The 18,277-nt window shown below is 36.0% G+C and overlaps 3 protein-coding genes across 3 annotated transcripts in view; all 3 read right to left on the reverse strand.

The window, feature by feature from the left end:
* Positions 1-2,519: 2,519 nt before the first annotated feature.
* LOC148951392 (uncharacterized) lies at positions 2,520-2,885 on the reverse strand. The gene has a single exon (XM_089091084.1). It carries the CDS (start codon positions 2,883-2,885, stop codon positions 2,520-2,522), a length of 366 nt encoding a protein of 121 aa, XP_088947210.1.
* Positions 2,886-2,963: 78 nt separating this feature from the next.
* Positions 2,964-10,531, reverse strand: LOC148951393 (uncharacterized). The gene is made up of 3 exons (XM_089091085.1): positions 10,385-10,531; positions 4,067-4,305; positions 2,964-3,282 (listed from the first exon to the last, which is right to left on the reverse strand). Exons 1-3 carry the CDS (start codon positions 10,529-10,531, stop codon positions 2,964-2,966), a joined length of 705 nt encoding a protein of 234 aa, XP_088947211.1.
* LOC148951394 (protein gooseberry-like) overlaps positions 9,433-18,277 on the reverse strand; it is a 44,385-nt gene continuing 35,540 nt past the window's right edge. The window contains exons 6-8 of the mRNA XM_089090842.1: positions 16,229-16,466; positions 14,885-15,111; positions 9,433-11,343 (exon numbers count right to left, since the gene is read on the reverse strand). Coding sequence (XP_088946968.1) covers positions 11,110-11,343; positions 14,885-15,111; positions 16,229-16,466 — 699 coding nt within the window. The 3' untranslated portion in view covers positions 9,433-11,109. The remainder of the gene's footprint in view (positions 11,344-14,884; positions 15,112-16,228; positions 16,467-18,277) is intronic.

The raw sequence follows: 18,277 nt of genomic DNA on the forward strand, positions 1-18,277 counted from the left end.
TTTTTTTTTTTTTTAATAATATTAAAATGAAAAAATGCTTTAAAAGATGGTTTCCTCTGCTCCATTTCTGACTATTTCGGTTACTTTCTATGAAAAATTGCCGTAAAGTCAAAAAGGTAAAATCCTTGTGTGAGCGGGACAAACTTTATGGTTCACACTTTCATGAAGAAGTTTATTAACTTTATTGACGCCGTGGGAGCTGCGCATAAGAATGGCAACAGATGAATAGAGCTTTCCCATCAAGTTGACCAAGAATCATCGATATGTGCCCAAAACACATATCAAGGAAAATGTTTTTAATATTGAACATGAATATGACACTTTTTGTAGCTAAGCGAACTTTTTAAAGGTGGGCTACCTTACTCTGTATAATTTTGTGTGACTGTCTTTTCTGTCCAAAACCCTGAAACAGTTTAATTAGATAAATATAACACGCAGAGATGGAGTAAATACCCCCTCAAAAGTCACTTGTATATGATATAAATGCGCATGATCTATAATAGAAAGGAAAGGGAACATCGTACAAGCACATCTTATTGTGTTTCCATGAATAGGGCCGTTAAATCCTTTCATTCGTCAAATATTTATGTTTGGAAGGTATCATAAAAGCTTGAAAATGGTAGCACAAAATATGTGACTTATGCAAAGAAGACATTTCTTTCAAAGAAGCCGACATTTGGTGTAATGGTTTCGAGTGCAGCTTATTTTTCTGAAGAAGAAGTAAAACTGTGTTTCAAATGTTAACGTAACTATAACGCTTAATTTAACGCCCATTCAACGCTTAACAGAAGAAGAAGAAGAAAAAAACTTAAGATTTGGATGATTCATTTGCGAATATCTTTGTCTTTAAAAAAGAAGAAGAAAATATGATAATGTGAAATTATATCAAAGAATACTTCGCCCGTTGTTTAAGTTTCCTCTGCTTTCAAATTAAGAGCAAAAACAGGAAATTGTGAGTTTTTAACTGATCATCAGTTCCTTGTTTAATCATTGTCTGACTCAAGAAAATAACCTTGCAATGGTCCAATTGAATGGGTATACTCTTTGCTATCTGTTGCAGGGTTTTCTATTTGTAGCACGGAAGTGCTATTTTAGCACTATATTATTATGTGTAACACTGTAACACGTGCTCAGGTTTGCCACATGTAGCACGAAAGTGCTATTTTAGCACTGTTTTAGCACTATTACAGTCAGTTTTTTTTACAGTGGCACCGAAAATCGCTACATAGCACGCATATTTGTGCGATTGTAGCACTTTAGGAGCTGACCGTTGTGGCAACCCTGATCTGTAGTCTCATTCGACTGTGTTAATCCAAGAGGTTTTATGTTACGAGTCATAAATTTTATAATAGAGCGAGAACCGAGCAAACGTTTGTAGTAGATTGAGGAATCGAACTGAAGTTCCGAATGGGGCACCTCTTGAGGCCCTACAATCAAATATCGAGATAATTATTGGATGATTCTGATTTGGTGCTCTTAAAGCAAACAATATTGCATTCTCAGGCTTTTGTATTCATTCACATACTATCCTCAATTGATCTGCCCCGGCAGCAAATCCTTGAAATCTCTGAAAAAAAAAATCGCTTTGTTTGTTTTGAGTTTGAAGAATAAATTTATCCTGATTTTTTTCTAGTATTTTTTTTTTTTTGCAACAATTTTTTTTTCATTTGGCCTTTTTAGTGCACCTCGTAAAGAGCAAATGATTCGATTAGGTGCTTTTGATGTTAAATCTAAAAAATTCTGAAACTGACGACTATTAATTTGAATTTGACTTCTGAACCATTCTATTATTTCGGAGAAAATATGTCGGATTGTAAGAATTGGCATTAACTCATATTAGATTAAAATTGGCTAATATGTTAAGTCAGTAGCTGAATTCGTCTTTTGCTTAGTTACTTTTTATTTTTTGTTAGATCCCACCGTTGATATGTATTTACATTATCATGCACCTAAAAATACTAAAATGGTTGTTAAATACGCTGATTCCAAAGAGTATTAATGCTGCTTATGGTCAATTTCGGTTTTTGAAGAAACATTAAATAAAAGAAAGCCATATTTACACTGAAAGTAAGGAGTAACATTAAAATTAAAAGAAATTATTCCTCATATGAGGGGGTCCCTCCTCTCCTCAACCCTCATTTTTTACTTACTTACTTTACTTTCGGCGGGAACCAGACGATGATCCATCCTACCCGGCACCAATGGATGATGGGATGACTGACGTAGTCCAACATGATCTGTCAGCAGCAGCCTCTTCTGCAATCTTCAGCCAGTCCTTATCCCAATGACATCCGTGTCGGCAGAAGCCATCCAATGGATCCAGGTCATTCTTGAATGTCTGCCAGAGATTCTTTCTTTGGCGACCTGGTCTCCATTTCCAAATTGGAAAGGGGTCTCAGGTGAGGACATCGCGGGATATGGTTCCAGCTGACCGTCGTAGTGTGTGTCCCAGGAAATTTAGTCGTCGTTGTTTTATGATTACCGAGAGTGGAGCTTTCAGGGCACAACACCTTCGAACCTTAACGTTTGAGATATGAGACCATTGGCTGACCCATAGTATGTGCCTTATAGTGATGGTCGAATACTTCTAGTGAACATGTTTTTTCGGCCTTTAAAGGCGAAGTTTCACAGGCGTACAACAGGATCGATCGAACAGTTGCCTTGTAGACGTTCATCTTCGTTTTGATTCTAATTTCATGTTTATTCCAAAGCGACTTCTTCTTGCTTGTGAAGACACGCCATGCCTTTCCTATTCGAGCTCTAACGTCAGCTTCTGCACCTCCGTTCGGTGTTAGGATAGAACCAAGATAGCGGAACTTTTCAACAGTCTCGATGGTTTCGCCCTCTAGTTGGACATCTGGGTGGTTTGGGACATTTTCTTTCATGAATTTTGTTTTAGACTTGCTGATCATGAGGCCAGCTTTCTTTGATGTACAGGATACATCGTTGACCACTATTTGGAACTAAGCCGACGAGCTACTCTTGAGGCCCACATCATCTTCGAAGTCAAGGTCTGTCAGGACGATCGGGTTGTCTTCTATCTGACCGACGACAAACCCTTTGTGGTTGCAAATCATATTCACCATTATCCAGTCTATTATGCTATTGAACAGAGCTGGCCAAAGGGGGCACCCCTGTTTGACCCCTGACTTAATGTCAAATTCCGTTGTTTCGCTGTCGGCAGTTTGGACTCTCGTAAATGTAAATTTGTAAGCTCCTTTGAGTGTCTCGATCAGTTCTGCTGGGACACCGTCTTCCACCTTGATGTTCCAAATCTCGGTCCTGATAAAAGAGTCAAAAGCGGCAACAAAATCGATGAAGGCGATGATAGCACACAATCAAAATATCACGCTCTGCTGTAGGATGAGGCAAAGGGTAAGAATTTGTTTTTGACAGCCCCTGTCAGGTATGAAACCTGCTTGTTCTGGTCTTGTCAACTTGTCTCGGACATTCTTGAAACGGTTGAGGGCGATTATACAAAAGACCTTCATCGTGTGGTTTATTAGTGATATACCTTAGTAGTTCGAGTAGACTGTATTGTCTCGCTTTTTATATACCGGTATAAGTACTGAGAACTTCCAATCTTTCGGGAATTTCTTTTTCGTCTATACCTCAACTAGAAAGTCTTTCAGCACACATAATAGTGTGTGTGTGGGGGTGGGGGGGTGACTTATACATCTCCACTGAGATGCAATCCTCTCCCGGGACTGTGTTATTTTTCATGTTTTTCAGTGCCCGCGCAACATCGGCAAATGACGGTGGCTGTAGATCTATCTGGTAGGGCTCCTTCAGTACACTCTCGAAATCGGGTAGATCACACGGAGCTTTTGTGGGATTAGGGACCTCGGAGAAAAGTTCTATCCATCTCTGAAGGCGGTCTTTTCCCGTCTGAATAAGGTTGCCGGTTTTTTTTTTTCAGGGAGTCCATAGAGTTGGACGACTTGCCTGTCACATCCCTCAGTAGCTTGAATTTTTTCTTTGGGTTAAGCGATTCTGAATCTTGTTGCATATCAGAAGCCATTTGCAACCAGTATTCCTCCCTGTCGTTACCAGCAGACTGCTTTACCAGCTTGCGAATATTTTTAGGGGTTCTTTAGGGTCACTGAGAAGGAACCGTTTCTTTTCCACTAGCTTAATTGTGGTGTCCGAGATCCAGAGCCTTTGTTTCCTCTTGGTGTGACCAAGAACCTGTTCAGCCGGCTCTTGTGTCAGGACTTTCAGCTTGGACCATCGGTCATCGATGTCAGTGTAGTCAGTATGGGCCTCAAATCGGTCACTAAGCTGTAACTCGAAATCAGCCTTGATCTGTGGACTCGGTAGTTTTGATACATCAAACCGATTTGGTTGTTATCTTCTTTTTGTGGGTGCTTAGTCTTAGACTGAATTTACGGATGAGAATAAAGTGATCGGAGCCGTTTGTTGAGTCTGTATCTGCACCTCTGTAGACTCTTGCATCCAGACATGAGCTCCCCCAACGTCTTCCGACGAGGAAGTGGTCGATCTGGGCTTTGGTGACCCCGTCTTTACGCTAAAGTCTTAAAGTTCTCTAAATACTCCTCATTCAAAATCAACTGCCCTTGTAGTCTCTCCTAAGGAATCAGGACAAAAGGTCAAACTTTAGCATTAAAAGCAAAGATTGGGGAAGGGGTGACCCCACTCACATACAGAATCATTTCTGATCCTTTTAAGTTTCACTGTTGCTCCATATTTTTAGTTAAAAAAAACTTATTTTTTATTTAATTTCTGACTGTTTTTTATATCACACCCTTTCTATATCCTTTTTTAAACCCCCTGCTATATATGATGATATTTGTGCGTATTAAGTTTTCATTTTGCTTTTTACATTTATTTGGCAAAAATATCTTTTACATATCTAATCTCTGTTCGTTTTCGTGCCATATTAATTAAGCAAAAACAAGTTTTTTTCTGATGGAAGTAAAAAGCAATCTTTAAACTCGAAAAGAAGACGATTTATTGCTTCGTACCACATGCAACAAATATATATAAAACTAGCTCAAATAAACTGACTCTAATATTTTCCTATATTCGTAGAATTTTGAAAGAAAACTAGGCCTTTAAGAAATCGCTAAACAGTGTATGATTTTCGTAGAGCAGAAACATAAAGCATTTTCAGATATTTTTTCAAACAGATCGTGGTAACGAACTGTAAGTAAGGAGCAACCCAGCTCAATAATAACCGCAACTCTAAACAGCGGAATTTTCATACCGATAGATAAATCAAGAGAATCGGCATGTGATGCTGATCTCAAATATATTAAGTTTAGTCATACCCATTAAAGGATACAAGCCTGAGAAGATCTGCCTGATTTTCGAAAAAAGGGGAAACAGCCAATAAAAGTCATAGAATCTTAATTAAAATCACACCGTCAGATTCAGCGTATCAAAAAACCTTACTGTAGAGGTTTCAAGCTCCTGTCTGAAATTAAAAAAAAGAGCAAATTTTTTCAACTGAAAGTAAGGAGCAACATTAAAACTTAAAACGAACAGAAATTATTACATATATTAGGGGGTTCATCCCCCCTCCCGTCAATACCTTGCTCTTTATGCTAAAGTTCGAATTTTGTTCCAAAACTTTAGAAATGACCCCTGAATCACAAAGGCCGTTTAATTGGAATAAATAGCTCGTTTGAAAGTACTAAAAATACTTTAGCGTAAAGAGCGAGGTATTGACGAAGGGGCCAACCGCCTCACATACATAGTAATTTCTGTTCGTTTTAAGTTTTAATGTTGCTCCTTACTTTCAGTTGAAAAAAACTTTTTTTTTCATTTAATTTCTGATCGTTTTTTAAATAATGCTGGGAAAACCGACACCCCCTTAATAGAAAATTCTCTTCCCCCATGAAAAAATCCTCAGTGGAAAGATCCTACCCCGTATCCCTCTGCCCCCCAACCCTCCCAACCCCACCAGAAAAATATACCCCAAGAAAACATCTGTAGTAAACTTCCTAATAACCAATACTATATGTAAACAATGGGTAAAGTTCATAACTTGCAGCCCTTCCCCCGGGGACTGTGGGGGATTAATTCGTCCTCAGAGATATAGTTACTAGATTTTTTTTACTATGCTGAGCAAAATGGTGACTTTGATCCGGTGACTTTGGGGAAGAATGAGCGTGGGAGGGAGCCTAGTTGCCTTTTATTTTTTTTGGTCACTTAAAAAGGGCACTAGAACTTTTAATTTCCGTTTTAATGAGCCCTCCTGCGAAATTCTAGGACCACTGGATCACAGTGGTGGATCCAAGATTTTTTAGGGGGGGGGAACAGGTTGATCCGATAAACTTGCGTTAGGAGCAAGTTTAATTAACGCAAAATTGCTTTAATTAAGTAAATTACACTACTTCAGACTATATAAGGGGGACCCCCCCCCTTGCCCCTCCCCTGGATCCACCACTGCTTGATCAATACGATTACCTCTGGGAAAAAAAAAACAAAAAAACACGCATCCTTGATCTTTCTTATGGCAAAAAATACAAAATTCCACATTTTTGCAGATAAGAGCTTGAAAACTTTACAATAGGGTTCTCTGATACGCTGAATGACGGTGAGATTTACATTAAGATTCTATTACTTTTAGGGGGTGTTTCCCCCTTTTTTGAAAATAAGGCAAATTTTCTCAGGCTCGTAACTTTGGATAGGTAGGACTGAAGTTGATGAAACTTATATATTTAAAATCAGCATAAAAATTTGATTCTTTGAATGTATCTATTGGTATCAAAATTACGTTCTTTAGAGTTGTGGTCACTATTGAGCCGGGTCACTCCTTACTTACAGTTCGTTACCACGAACTGTTTGAAAATGTGGAATTTTGTATTGTTTGCCAGAATAAGGTCACGGATGCGTGTTTATTATTTATTGGTTTTTTCCTCAGGGGTGGTAGCATTGACGCAGTGTTCCTATAATATCGTGAGAGGGTTCATTAGAACGGGAATTAAAAGTTCTAGTGCCCGTTTTAAGTTAACAAAAGATTAGAGGGCGACCCCAACCCTTTTTTCCAAAATTGTCCGATCAAAATTTTGAGATAGCCATATTGTTCATCATAGTTGAAAGGCCCAATAACTCAACCTTTGGATATAACATGACCTTCCACAGCCCCAGGGGCAAGGTCTTTAAGTTATAAAATTTGTTTATAAAATTGTTTACGCATAGTATTTGTTATTGGGAAGTATGCATATATTTTCGAGTGGTGGGGGGGGTGAATTCTCCGCCTTAGGTTTTTCCATGGGGAGGGAAGTTTCCAGGGGGTGAATTTTTCAGGGTTTATTTTTCTTTAAGAATAACTCCTGAAGCATAAGGGTTGTTTAATTAGAATTAGAACAATAGGAAGCTTTTTTTAAAATAATAAAACACTTTAGCGTAAAGAGTGGGGTGTTGAGGAGGGGGAACCCCCCTTCATCTGCGTAATAATTTCTGTTCGTTTTAAGTTTTAATGTTATTACTTGTTTTCAAATGAAAAACTTGTTTTTTTCGTTTAATATAGTAAAAGAAGTATTTTAGTATAATCTTATATGAACTGAATTTGCCTATTTTGATACGAATTGCGTATTGAAACTTGCAAAAAAGAAAAAAAAAAGAAATCTGAAGTGAAGGTGTCTAGGTGGGATTAAAATTACAGACAAACCTCAGAAACTTGTATTATAGCTTAAATTCTACCTACTAAGTAGAATACCTACCTTGATTTCCTATTGAGGCTTTGTTGTTTCTTGATTCCACATACTGAGTTGCATTTCAACTGTTAAAAATTTACATTAGTAGCTATTAACAACATGGCAGATTAGATCAATGATTTGTTTTTTACAAAATTCTAGAAATATAGGGAATACCACCATGGGCGTAGGCAGGATTAGGCAGCATATTGTCTAGGGGGGGGCAGTCGATAGTGTGATGGAGTTTTATCAACTGCTTTTTCCAAACCATCTGCTTTTTCAGCCATATCTAATGTAAATTTGAAGGTCTAGGAGGGGGGCATCTCCCCCCCCCTGCCCCCCCTCCCTACGCCCATGAATACCACGAGTCAGTTTATTTTAGCTAGTGCCATAGATGCATGTTACATATGCATTATTTGTTCGGACATATATTACATTTGTTCGTTTTTAAGTTTTAACATGACTTTTTGTTATCCATCTGAAAAAATTCCCTATTTAAAATTAAATTTGCTCGTTTTAGTGTTTTTTCAATATACAAAAAAAAACGTGACAAAAAGGTCATTAACGAATTAAGTGATGATAGAAAAACAAGAATTTATCGTTAGTTTTAGTTAGAATAGGGCAATAAATTTAAATTTTATATCCTGCCCCTGTGAAACATTCCCATGAAATATGTACAACATTGTTATATAGATACAAGTCTCGAGGGGCAAGATATTACTCCGCTCTTTACGCTCAAGTTTGACTTTCTCACAGCTCTACTTTTAAAACAATAAAAAACTTTAGCGTAAACAGTGGGGCGTTCAGGAGGGGAAAGCCCCTTTCATGTACGGAGTAATTTTTGTTCGTTTTAAGTTTTAATGCCGCTCCTTACTTTCAGTTAAAAAAACTTTTTTTTACTTAATTCCTTTTAAAACCTTTTCTTCGTAAAACAAAAATGTTCAGAGCCTCTAAAATGTGTTTTTGCAAATATATTTTCCCCTTCCAAAAAAAGTATTTTTAGACTAGGGATTACCATAGAATTAAATTAGGCCCAATCGAAGAAAAAATATCTCGTCTCTAGAAAGGGTACATCCAATTTTCCTGAAAAGTAAAAACGATACTTCCCAATTACGCTGAAATCATGATGTAGTGTAGCCTTTAATAACGGGTAATTAAAACACAATATACTACTTACCTCTTGTAATCAAAATAAATGTTTTGAAAAAAATATATCTAAGATATATTTTAAATATATTTAAAAATATACATTTTGCTTTTAAACCAAAAGCAAATGAGGGTGTAGAAACGTCTGGCTTTGGAGTACCATGGTTTTTGTCCGTTACTCCCCCTTCACCTGAAAACCTACCTAATAGGTTTTTATTTTTACTTATTTAGTTATTCCCTGTCTAGAGACTATATTGTATTAGGACAAGCAAGATCAGATTGAAGGATCAGGAATTCAGCAGAACACAAATACAGTTATGTATTTAAAAAAAAAAAAAAATCCTATTTGAAATCTGGATTTTTAAGATATTTAGAACCTCCAAGATAAATTGAATCCCCTTGTATGTCTATCACTTTCATGGTTTTTTCATAATAGATAGTGCAGTTTCATCTTAGCTCATTGAGCTGAACCCTTTCCTGTTGAAATTCTAGAAACCTTCTTTAGAACTTCAGGGCTCCAGGGAGCTTAGCTTAAGAAACCACGACTAAAGGGTATGGAGATCCTTAGTTAATAGACCTAAACCTAAGTAGTATATAGTTGGCTGATAAATATACATTATAAAGCAAAATGAATGATTTATTCAACTATTCAAAGAATACAAAACAGCGCACAAGTGAACAGATAATCACTGTCTTTACCCCTCCGTTTATTTATTACGAACGCTAAACTGACTTAGAAATTTAATAAAACACTCGCACAAATATCAACTGCACTTGAAAATCACATACTTTCATCAAATATTTTTATCACCCATGAAAATAGAAGAAAATCAGAAAAAATGCATGTGAAGAGAGGCACATGAAGTCGAAGGCACACTTTAAAAAACGTAATAATATTTATAGCTAAGGCCCTATCCTAAAGTGAATTATGTCGGGTTATATCAATTTTGAGCAAAAGTGTGTTTTTCCACATTTCAGGAAGTGCTAACTAAATTTAAGGCATGGGAAATTAATTGACCTAATTAAATCTAATGCTGATTAACAATTCCTAAATAAGGGCAAAATTATTTGTAGAAGTATGCACCGTCTTTCTTTCTAAAAAAAAGTCATTTTTCCAATTAGGGAGTTTATTCTCGAAATCGTATTAATCCAGATAGCCTGTTTGTCAATCAGAAGGTATGTGATTTTTACTTTGCCTTTCCCTTCGGCCTGGAAAAATAATGTACTAACATTAATCCTGGAGAGCTAGAATCAAATATTTTAGAAAGTTAAATGTTACTTTAAATCTGTGGCTAAAATGACTCAAATATGCTTCAGGATCGATGTAAAAGTCTAGAGTGAAATAAACGAGTCTCTAGTATTTTTCATGTTATGCAAGTGTGTCTGTCTAAAATATGTTTCAGAGCAGTTTGCCTTTGTTGACATGTCTAAATGATAGAATCTTGAAGAATCATTACAAGACCTACCTACATTAAACCTTGACCCCCCCTCCATAGGGTGAATGCCTTTTATAACTTAGTAACAAACGCGACTGTTCAGTTACAAAAATCAGTCATCTGTGTTAAACCACTAACAAAAATATTATTCATCCTTTGAAGGAGTTCTTGAACAAAAATCGCACCATTATGGTCGTAATTTAGACGTGGCTTAACAAGAAAAACACTTTTAGCTTTAAATCTGTGCTTAGCTTTAGCTTTAAATGATAAGAGTATGTCAGGCATGTACTTACAGATTTTCTTTTTCGGCCAGCCCAAAAATGAACAAAAAATTCAGAGGGGGTGGGGGACTAATAAAACATTAATTTCAGTTGAAAGTTTGAATAAGAAGTACCGGGAAATTCTAGGAAATTTTAATTTCCTAGAGTCTTTGTAAGAGCTTCACAAAAAGCAGAATTATTCGTAGCGAGCTGAAGAAACTTGCGATATAAATGAATTCTACATGCTAACTTTAGATACTAAACAGTCACAAGCTCACATATGCTTCAGGTTTTAGCCCCCCACCCACGGTAATCCCTGATTTTTACAATTTTCCTAATAATATTTGTCTTTTCTGTATAATTGAGCTGCTGTTGGTGTGCTGTTCACAGACGTGCCCCCACAACGTCACACCCTTCTCCCTCAAATAAATATAATATATGTGTCGATCCTGAGTGTCATTTCTAAAGTTTGTTGGAATTTTTTTTTTCTGATGATGGTCTTCTGTTTGTCATGTGATGAACTTCTTAAGCTTCTGTTCATTAATCCTCAAAACAGGTCTAAACTGGGATATATTCTATAGCAAAATAGGCCTTCAGAATAGCCTAATACCATCCGTACATTCCAGAAAAGGCATGACTTCTTCCCGTAGCCATAAAATTACTATAGGCAACACTGTTTGTTCTTTGAAGAGCGTTGGTCCAATCTTCAGCGCTTCCCGCAGTACCAATAGGCATTGTCATCGCTTGTGCGTGCGCTGTATAATTTGATAATGTGCTGGTATTGTGTTGAGAATACGTTGTGGGAGTTGGAAACGTTGAAGAACTTGAGGAAGGGATCTAGAACCAGAAAATCAATAGTTAATAAGCAGCAACACCTTCCTTGTAAATGCACAAGATCAAATAATCAACTTCCACAAGGAAGTATCGAAAGAATAATCAACTGTATTCAGGGTCATGTCCAGAATTTTTTTTTTGGCGGGGGGACAAAAGGATTTTTTTCGGGGTGGCTTACAAAAAAACTTTAAAAATCAAGAATTTGTTTATATTCATTTTCGTTACGTTTTTACGAGTGGGAAAAACATTTCGGGGGGGGGGGTCAAACCCCCTAAACCCCCTGGATACGGCCTTGTCTGCATTCCCATAGTAAATTACGTGATAATGTATTGTAGTTCCGAAGATCACGTGTAAAGTTAGCACTGAAGTTTATTTATAAGATCTTAATCTACATTTTTCACTAAGACAACATGTCAACGGAGTTTTAGGCTAAGGCACTGACAAATATGAGAAATGACAACCATTTTATTTGTTCATCATTACACGTTTGAGTTGAGCGAGAAAAAATAGTTGAATATACATTCACAATTGGAAATTTCGTTGTTATCAATCCAAGAAAATATTGGGCTATTTAACTATTGTTGGTTGTTTATAATTCCTTTATATTGTTCTAATGTTTTTCTTTTGCTATTAACACTGTAAGCACTCCTTAGAGTATACATTTTTAATGGGTTTTCCTGTGCAACCATTTAAAGTTTCAATATATACTCTTTATAGTTCATAACAATGTACTTTATATATTCAAATTTATTAAATCATTTCTTGTTTTTGAAACTACTGAACATATACTTTAACCTTTAACGAAATAAATCAAGTTTTACATTTCTTTTTCTTTTTACTTTCGCTGTTAAATAAAAAGAGGCAAAAAAAAATAATCTTTTAAAGTTTCATTATGTTTTATGTTTTCTTTTTCTTCATAGTCCTTTTGATTTAACTCTTACCGAGCACATTGGTTTATTTAAAAATAGGGTACTCTTGCATTATATGGGCCTTCACAAGGAAATCAGTCACGAAAAACCAGTTTTTGACGGGTTAATTCAAGACACCGCTATAAAGTAATGGGATGCATAGCGTGGTTTTCATTGCGTATACGATATTTAAACTGATGTTTTTTAAGGTTTAGGGCGGGGGGAAGGTAGCCTACCTAGGTTAGGTTATGTTACGTACTTAATATATGCAATGTATAACCCCCCTTCCCCCACCCCACCCCTAATATGCAAATATATAGCCTAAATTTGTTTCTAAACTAATATATATTCATCCCATTTTATTTTATTAGCATTAACTAAACTTGACTCTTTAGAAAGGCCCATATAATGCAAGAGTACCAAAAATAGATTAAAAAAGAATTGATACCTGTTAATTAGACGAAACACACCCAAGAAGTAAAGTTAGGTTAATCCCAATTAGATATAACCTTATAAGCTTTATTTTACATAATAATATAATTTGGGCTATACATTTGCACATTAGGGGGAGGGGTAAAGTATTTGGACAGCGCCCTAAACCTGACCTAACCCCTCCCCCCACCCAGCCCCCTAATGTACAAACATATAGCCCACATTATACAAGCTGAATGCAATGAATCACCCATCACTTGTCTTTGTGGCTGTGAAACCGGTTTTCTGAGATCTAACCAAAGCTTATATCTTGAGTATGTTTCGTTTAATTAACAAGTACCGAAAAGTTTTTTCCGTGATGGAATATATTTATTTAGTTTTGTTTTTTGTTTTTTCTTGTTTTTCTATGAAAAAGGTATGACGAGAGAGGGGATTTTGATTTTGTTTTTTTAATGGATTATTTGTCGGTTGAAAATCAAAAAACATAAGCACATGAGCACATCAGTTGCGTAATTTCGTCAAAATCCTGGAGAGGGGGGGAGCAAAGTTGGAGTGAATTTTCCCAAATCAAGTAAAAATGACAGTGAAAACTGAAAAATGATCCATATATTATCATAAAGGCGAAGATATAGCCTACAAAAGAAAACTGACCTGTTTCTCTGGATACTTGAATCATGCAGGCTTATCTTAGTTTTGACAAGATTTTTTGCAGAAACTGAATTTCAGCGGGGGTAAACTGAGGTCTGGGGGAAGGTAAACTTGGGTCTGGAGTGGTCATATGCCCCCCCCCGCTCCATAGCAAATTACGCCCCTGGAGCACATTGGTTTATTTCAATAAAGAGACTAAAGAAGAGTTTCTTGAAATGACGAAATATAGCTATTTTGTATTTTTTTCGTCTTTTTTCACGAAAGAGATATGATGAAAGAAAGCATTTTGGTTTCTTTTTTTAATTGAATTATTAATCGGTTGATAATCAAAGCACAAAAGCATAACCTTTAATGGTTTTCTTCTGTTTTCTGTTTATTAACCTAAATTCTTGCATTAAAAAAAGCTTAAAAACTTAGGTAGAACATAAATACAAAGGCCGTACCCATGATTTTTTTCGGAGGGGTTTTACTCAAAAAAATATTTTTTTTCGGGGGGGGGGGGCTACACAAAAAAACTCAAAAAACGCATACACAATTTTTTTATGTCTATTTTTGTTACGTCTTTACGAGTCAGACAAACATTTCGGTAGGGGGGGGGGTTCAAACCCTCCAACACCCCCCCCCTGGATACGGCCTTGATAAATCTTTTAATATAATAAAAGAAAAAATTTATAAAATAGACGCATCAGTCAGTTAGAGAAAATTAAAAATATATGAACACAATATACTATTATTTATCAATTTATAGATTCAAAAAAATGCACACACAAAAGAAAAACCAAAAATGAAATTCACAAAAACGAAAAAACATGTATTAGTCGGTAACTAATGAGATAACTAAGCTAAAATTATTGCATATTATAAGGGAAGTCATCAAGTGACTGAGTATATTTTTCCTTTGTCTTAGGAGTCACTACAACAACAAAAAACAAGATTGAGAAAAAAATGTCCTAAAGTAAACAGGTTTGCACCAGTTCCTGTTTTTACTGTCAAAACTTAAGAAAGTGCAACAGGATAATTTTCAAACAGCTTGAAGAGGGGAAAGATGAAAAGAATGGAAAATGGAAAATACTGAAAAATCAAGTATCTGAAAAAATTCTTTGGCTTGCATTGGGTAAATAAAAGAAAAAAATACGAATTGCATTTCGTATGTGTCCCAGTATTTTCAGTTTTTTCCACATCTTCGTAAACTTTTCCAAACTTGTCCCTCGCTTCTCCACCCCCCTAAAATTATTTCCTGCACAAGTCCCCGGTAGAATCATAAGGTTTAAGGTTTTAGAGAAGCAGATACAGTTTTTCTAAAATACTCAGAAATATTTTCATGATTTAATTTTTGAAATTTTGTTACAACTATAAACAAATAGATTGAAAAAAAAACAAACGGGAAGAGCAAAAGACCCGCATTTTCTCGGTATGACATTGACAATAAAAAGCACAAATTAAAGGGAATAGCTGTTTAAATATATTAAATATATTACCGAATGACGCCAGAACCTACTTCATAATCTAGCAAGTTTGAACAACCAAAAAATAAGGAGAACAAACAAAAATATTACCTGTGAACTTAAAATATGGCTGGGAACATGTGAACCAGTTGGGTAAGAACTAGACGGAATACTCGATCCTAACCCAGGGAAAGCATTTGAGGATTGACTAATAGGCAACTTGGCTTCAATAGGAGAAGGTGGGTTCACGGCCTGTGTCGTTGAATTAGACATTACTGAAGGTATTCCACTGCCTAAATTTGATGGAGGCATGTAGGCGTTGCAAAGGGCGGCAGCATCTGGAGGAAGAAAAACGTTATAGTTATTGCTTAGAAATATATGACCAAGATTCATATTTCTCAACTGACGTACAGATTAAGATTTGAACAGAAACAGGAACAATTACCCAAGGTAAATGATAAGCTATCCTTTATAATTTTTTTTTGGATATTGTAATAGACTCAGAGCTTTAGCAAAAACACAAAAGACACAGTGGTGTCGATTCACAAAAATTTAGGGGGGGGGGGTATTTTATTCTAAATTTAAGGATGGCACATTTTCTTTTTTCAATTGTTCAATGCAAATACCAAAATTAGAATTTCTCAATAAAAATAGATTCCCGTCAAAAAGGTAGTTTTTAAACATAAAGAAAGGGCAAAACAACCCGGGGAGTATATGCCCCCCCCTTCCTAGTTTACGCCACTGAGAAGACGTATAAAATCAATATCCTGGCATTTTTGCTTGTATGGTTGGATCCGTCTTTAAAAACTACACTGGTCTACGCTGGTTCGCTAACAGCGACCAAATTATTATTCTTATAAGTAACTCATATTGTTATTTAAATAACTGCAAGTAAAAAGTCCCATGTCGTCTCAATTTTGTTCTACTAAAATAAACGGAATCGTCCAATTTTCATGTTTTGTTTAGCCAAACGCCCACACCAACCTCTGGTGACAACCGTGCAAACCCGCATTATAGATAATTATCAAAGCATGGGTCCTGCTTATCTCTCCAGATGGATGGTTCTTGGCACCGAGTTTTCTAGCAATTATATCTTCATTTTAATCCTATTTATTGATTGCTACCCTTTTTTTTAGCATGAATTCTGTGTTCATAATGTTGATGTATCAAAGGATAATTTAAGCATATTATCCCAAAACTAAAACATATCTTCAACACTTCTTCTATACTCGATTGCCGTACTTCTCCTGAACTTTGAAATTTAACTTGAAGGAGTAGAGAAGTCATAACAAATCCATAATGTAATCAGAGGCTTCTTGCTAAGAACTTTCACCGAATACGGTAAAAAGAGACCAAACTTGTCCAGAAAAGGAAAAATCTAACAGCAAAGATTCACGAAGCTGTGCTAACAAGTAGAAATAAGAGAGAAAAAGAAACAACAACAGCAAAACTCACCATGGCCGGTAGAGAAAGAATGTGGATCTAAGCCTAGCGTCTGGTGCCCTAGACTATGACCTAAGCTGCTGAATCCTTGACCTAGCCCTTGCATGTATCCACTGGAGGATGACGAATTGGCAGGAGCTGTTGGGTATGCAGTTACAATAGGGGGCATGCCCATTGTTGGGTTATAACCACCAGGTGACGTTGATGATAGTTGTTTTCTTAGCCTTGCACGGCGATTACTGAACCATACCTATAAAACAAATGAATAGAATTGCAGAATTTTGAAGGCAATCAGCGGTAGGAGAAAAGCAAACCTTACTAGTAGTGAGTGAAAATCTATAAAATATGGAAGTTTAAACACAGGTGGACATAAAAAGAATATAATTTTTATGCTGATTCTGAACACCAATTATTGAGTTTATCTTTATTAACATAAGTAAGTTTACTTAATTTTACAAACACGGAGAAAAAAATCTTAAAAGGGTTTACTCTTGGAAAAAAAATGAGTATCCCTCAGAATTCTGGAAAGGAACACGTCAGTAACCTATATAACAGAAGTTTAAAACTCCTTATCCCCCTCCTCAACCCGGAAAACTACTGATGTGATTAACTTTTTTCTCGGTTGGGGGACTCTAGAGATGATTTTAGCTAACAAATACTTTATAAAATTGAAGAATAGGTTACTCAAAAGGATATTTCGAGCTTTATTATCCTTTAAAGTAACAAAAGAGATGATGCCACAACAAAGTACTACTTTTGCCAGTTTGCACTAGAAACTGAAATTTTGGCCCAAAATGAGCGAAAAGGTCATAAAAATAAAATTTTTGCAGCAATTATTTTAAATTATCTAAGCTCTTCTCAACATTTAAGGAAATATTGCCATTTCAGAGGGCCATTCGTCCCTAAACAAACGCTTAGTCTTTGTTGAGGTCTTTGCAAAGGTTTTATAGATAGCCTAATAACCTGAGAATATCGTTTGAATGAGTTTATTCATCGAACACATTATTCATAATACTATAGATGCAATCAATTTTTAAAAGAGGGTTTGAAGGATTCTTCTGGGGAGTTATTTTTCCCAAAGACGTCCTTCAGAGCCATCTGTAGGAGACTGAATTACTTGCTAACAACCCTTAATTTGTGGTAATATGCTGAAACTAGGCTTTATAAATAAAAGGCAAGAAAGATGGTAGCCCACCTCTTTTTAGAGAGGCATTAAAATTACAAAATACAGGGGGGGTATCCAGGGAAAGGTTAGGGAGTTTAAACACCCCCCCTGGAAATTTTCGTCTGACTCGTCAAAACGAAACAAAAGGGCATATAAACAAATTGTAATGCCTTTAAAAATAAATCTGCTAACCCCCTCCTCCTCCCCCCCCCCCAAAAAAAAATCCTGACTTTGGCCCTGATAAAATGACACACGTCACTAATATGCATAGCTACATATGCGGTTGGACGGTAAAGGCAAGTACGTACAAATGATTTTTTTCGAGGGAGGGCTAATAATAAAGAAAACACTTATATTTGATAATTATAATAAAAAGGTGCAGAAACTAGGGGAAAATTGAGATTTCTGAGGGGAAGGTGGGACATTATAGTCTCCTCATAGGTAGGTCCATGGGTATGGGTATCTCCTCTCCTAAAATTAGCCAGAAGAACAGCAAAATAACCTAAAAATGAAAATAAAACCTGTCCATCCTGTTCTAGAAATTATTTTGAGATTTTTTTCTTACAGGATTAAGAAAAAACAAAAAACTATTGATGAAAACGTATAGAAGATCACTTTTACAGGTTATGTTCTTTACGCATACCAATTTCAATGACATAAGTAGGCCTATTACATATGAATTTCGTTTACTTGATGTCATCAAACAAGATTTAAAAACGAGCACAGTAATTAGATAAAAAAGCAATAAACAAAAGCGAAGAGTGGTAATAAAATTTAAAAAAACAGAAATCACCCTGTAAAAAAAACTTCCATCCTTAAACCTCTCCTGTTATTTCTGAAGAGCCGTTTCAGCATTTGTAAATAGCCTACGAATCAATTTTTCACGTACTTTTGAT

Source organism: Artemia sp. Qi Xiang Cuo, chromosome 6 (assembly GCF_049724085.1).
Source record: "Artemia sp. Qi Xiang Cuo chromosome 6, ASM4972408v1, whole genome shotgun sequence".
NCBI classification, from domain to species: Eukaryota; Metazoa; Arthropoda; class Branchiopoda; order Anostraca; family Artemiidae; genus Artemia; species Artemia sp. Qi Xiang Cuo.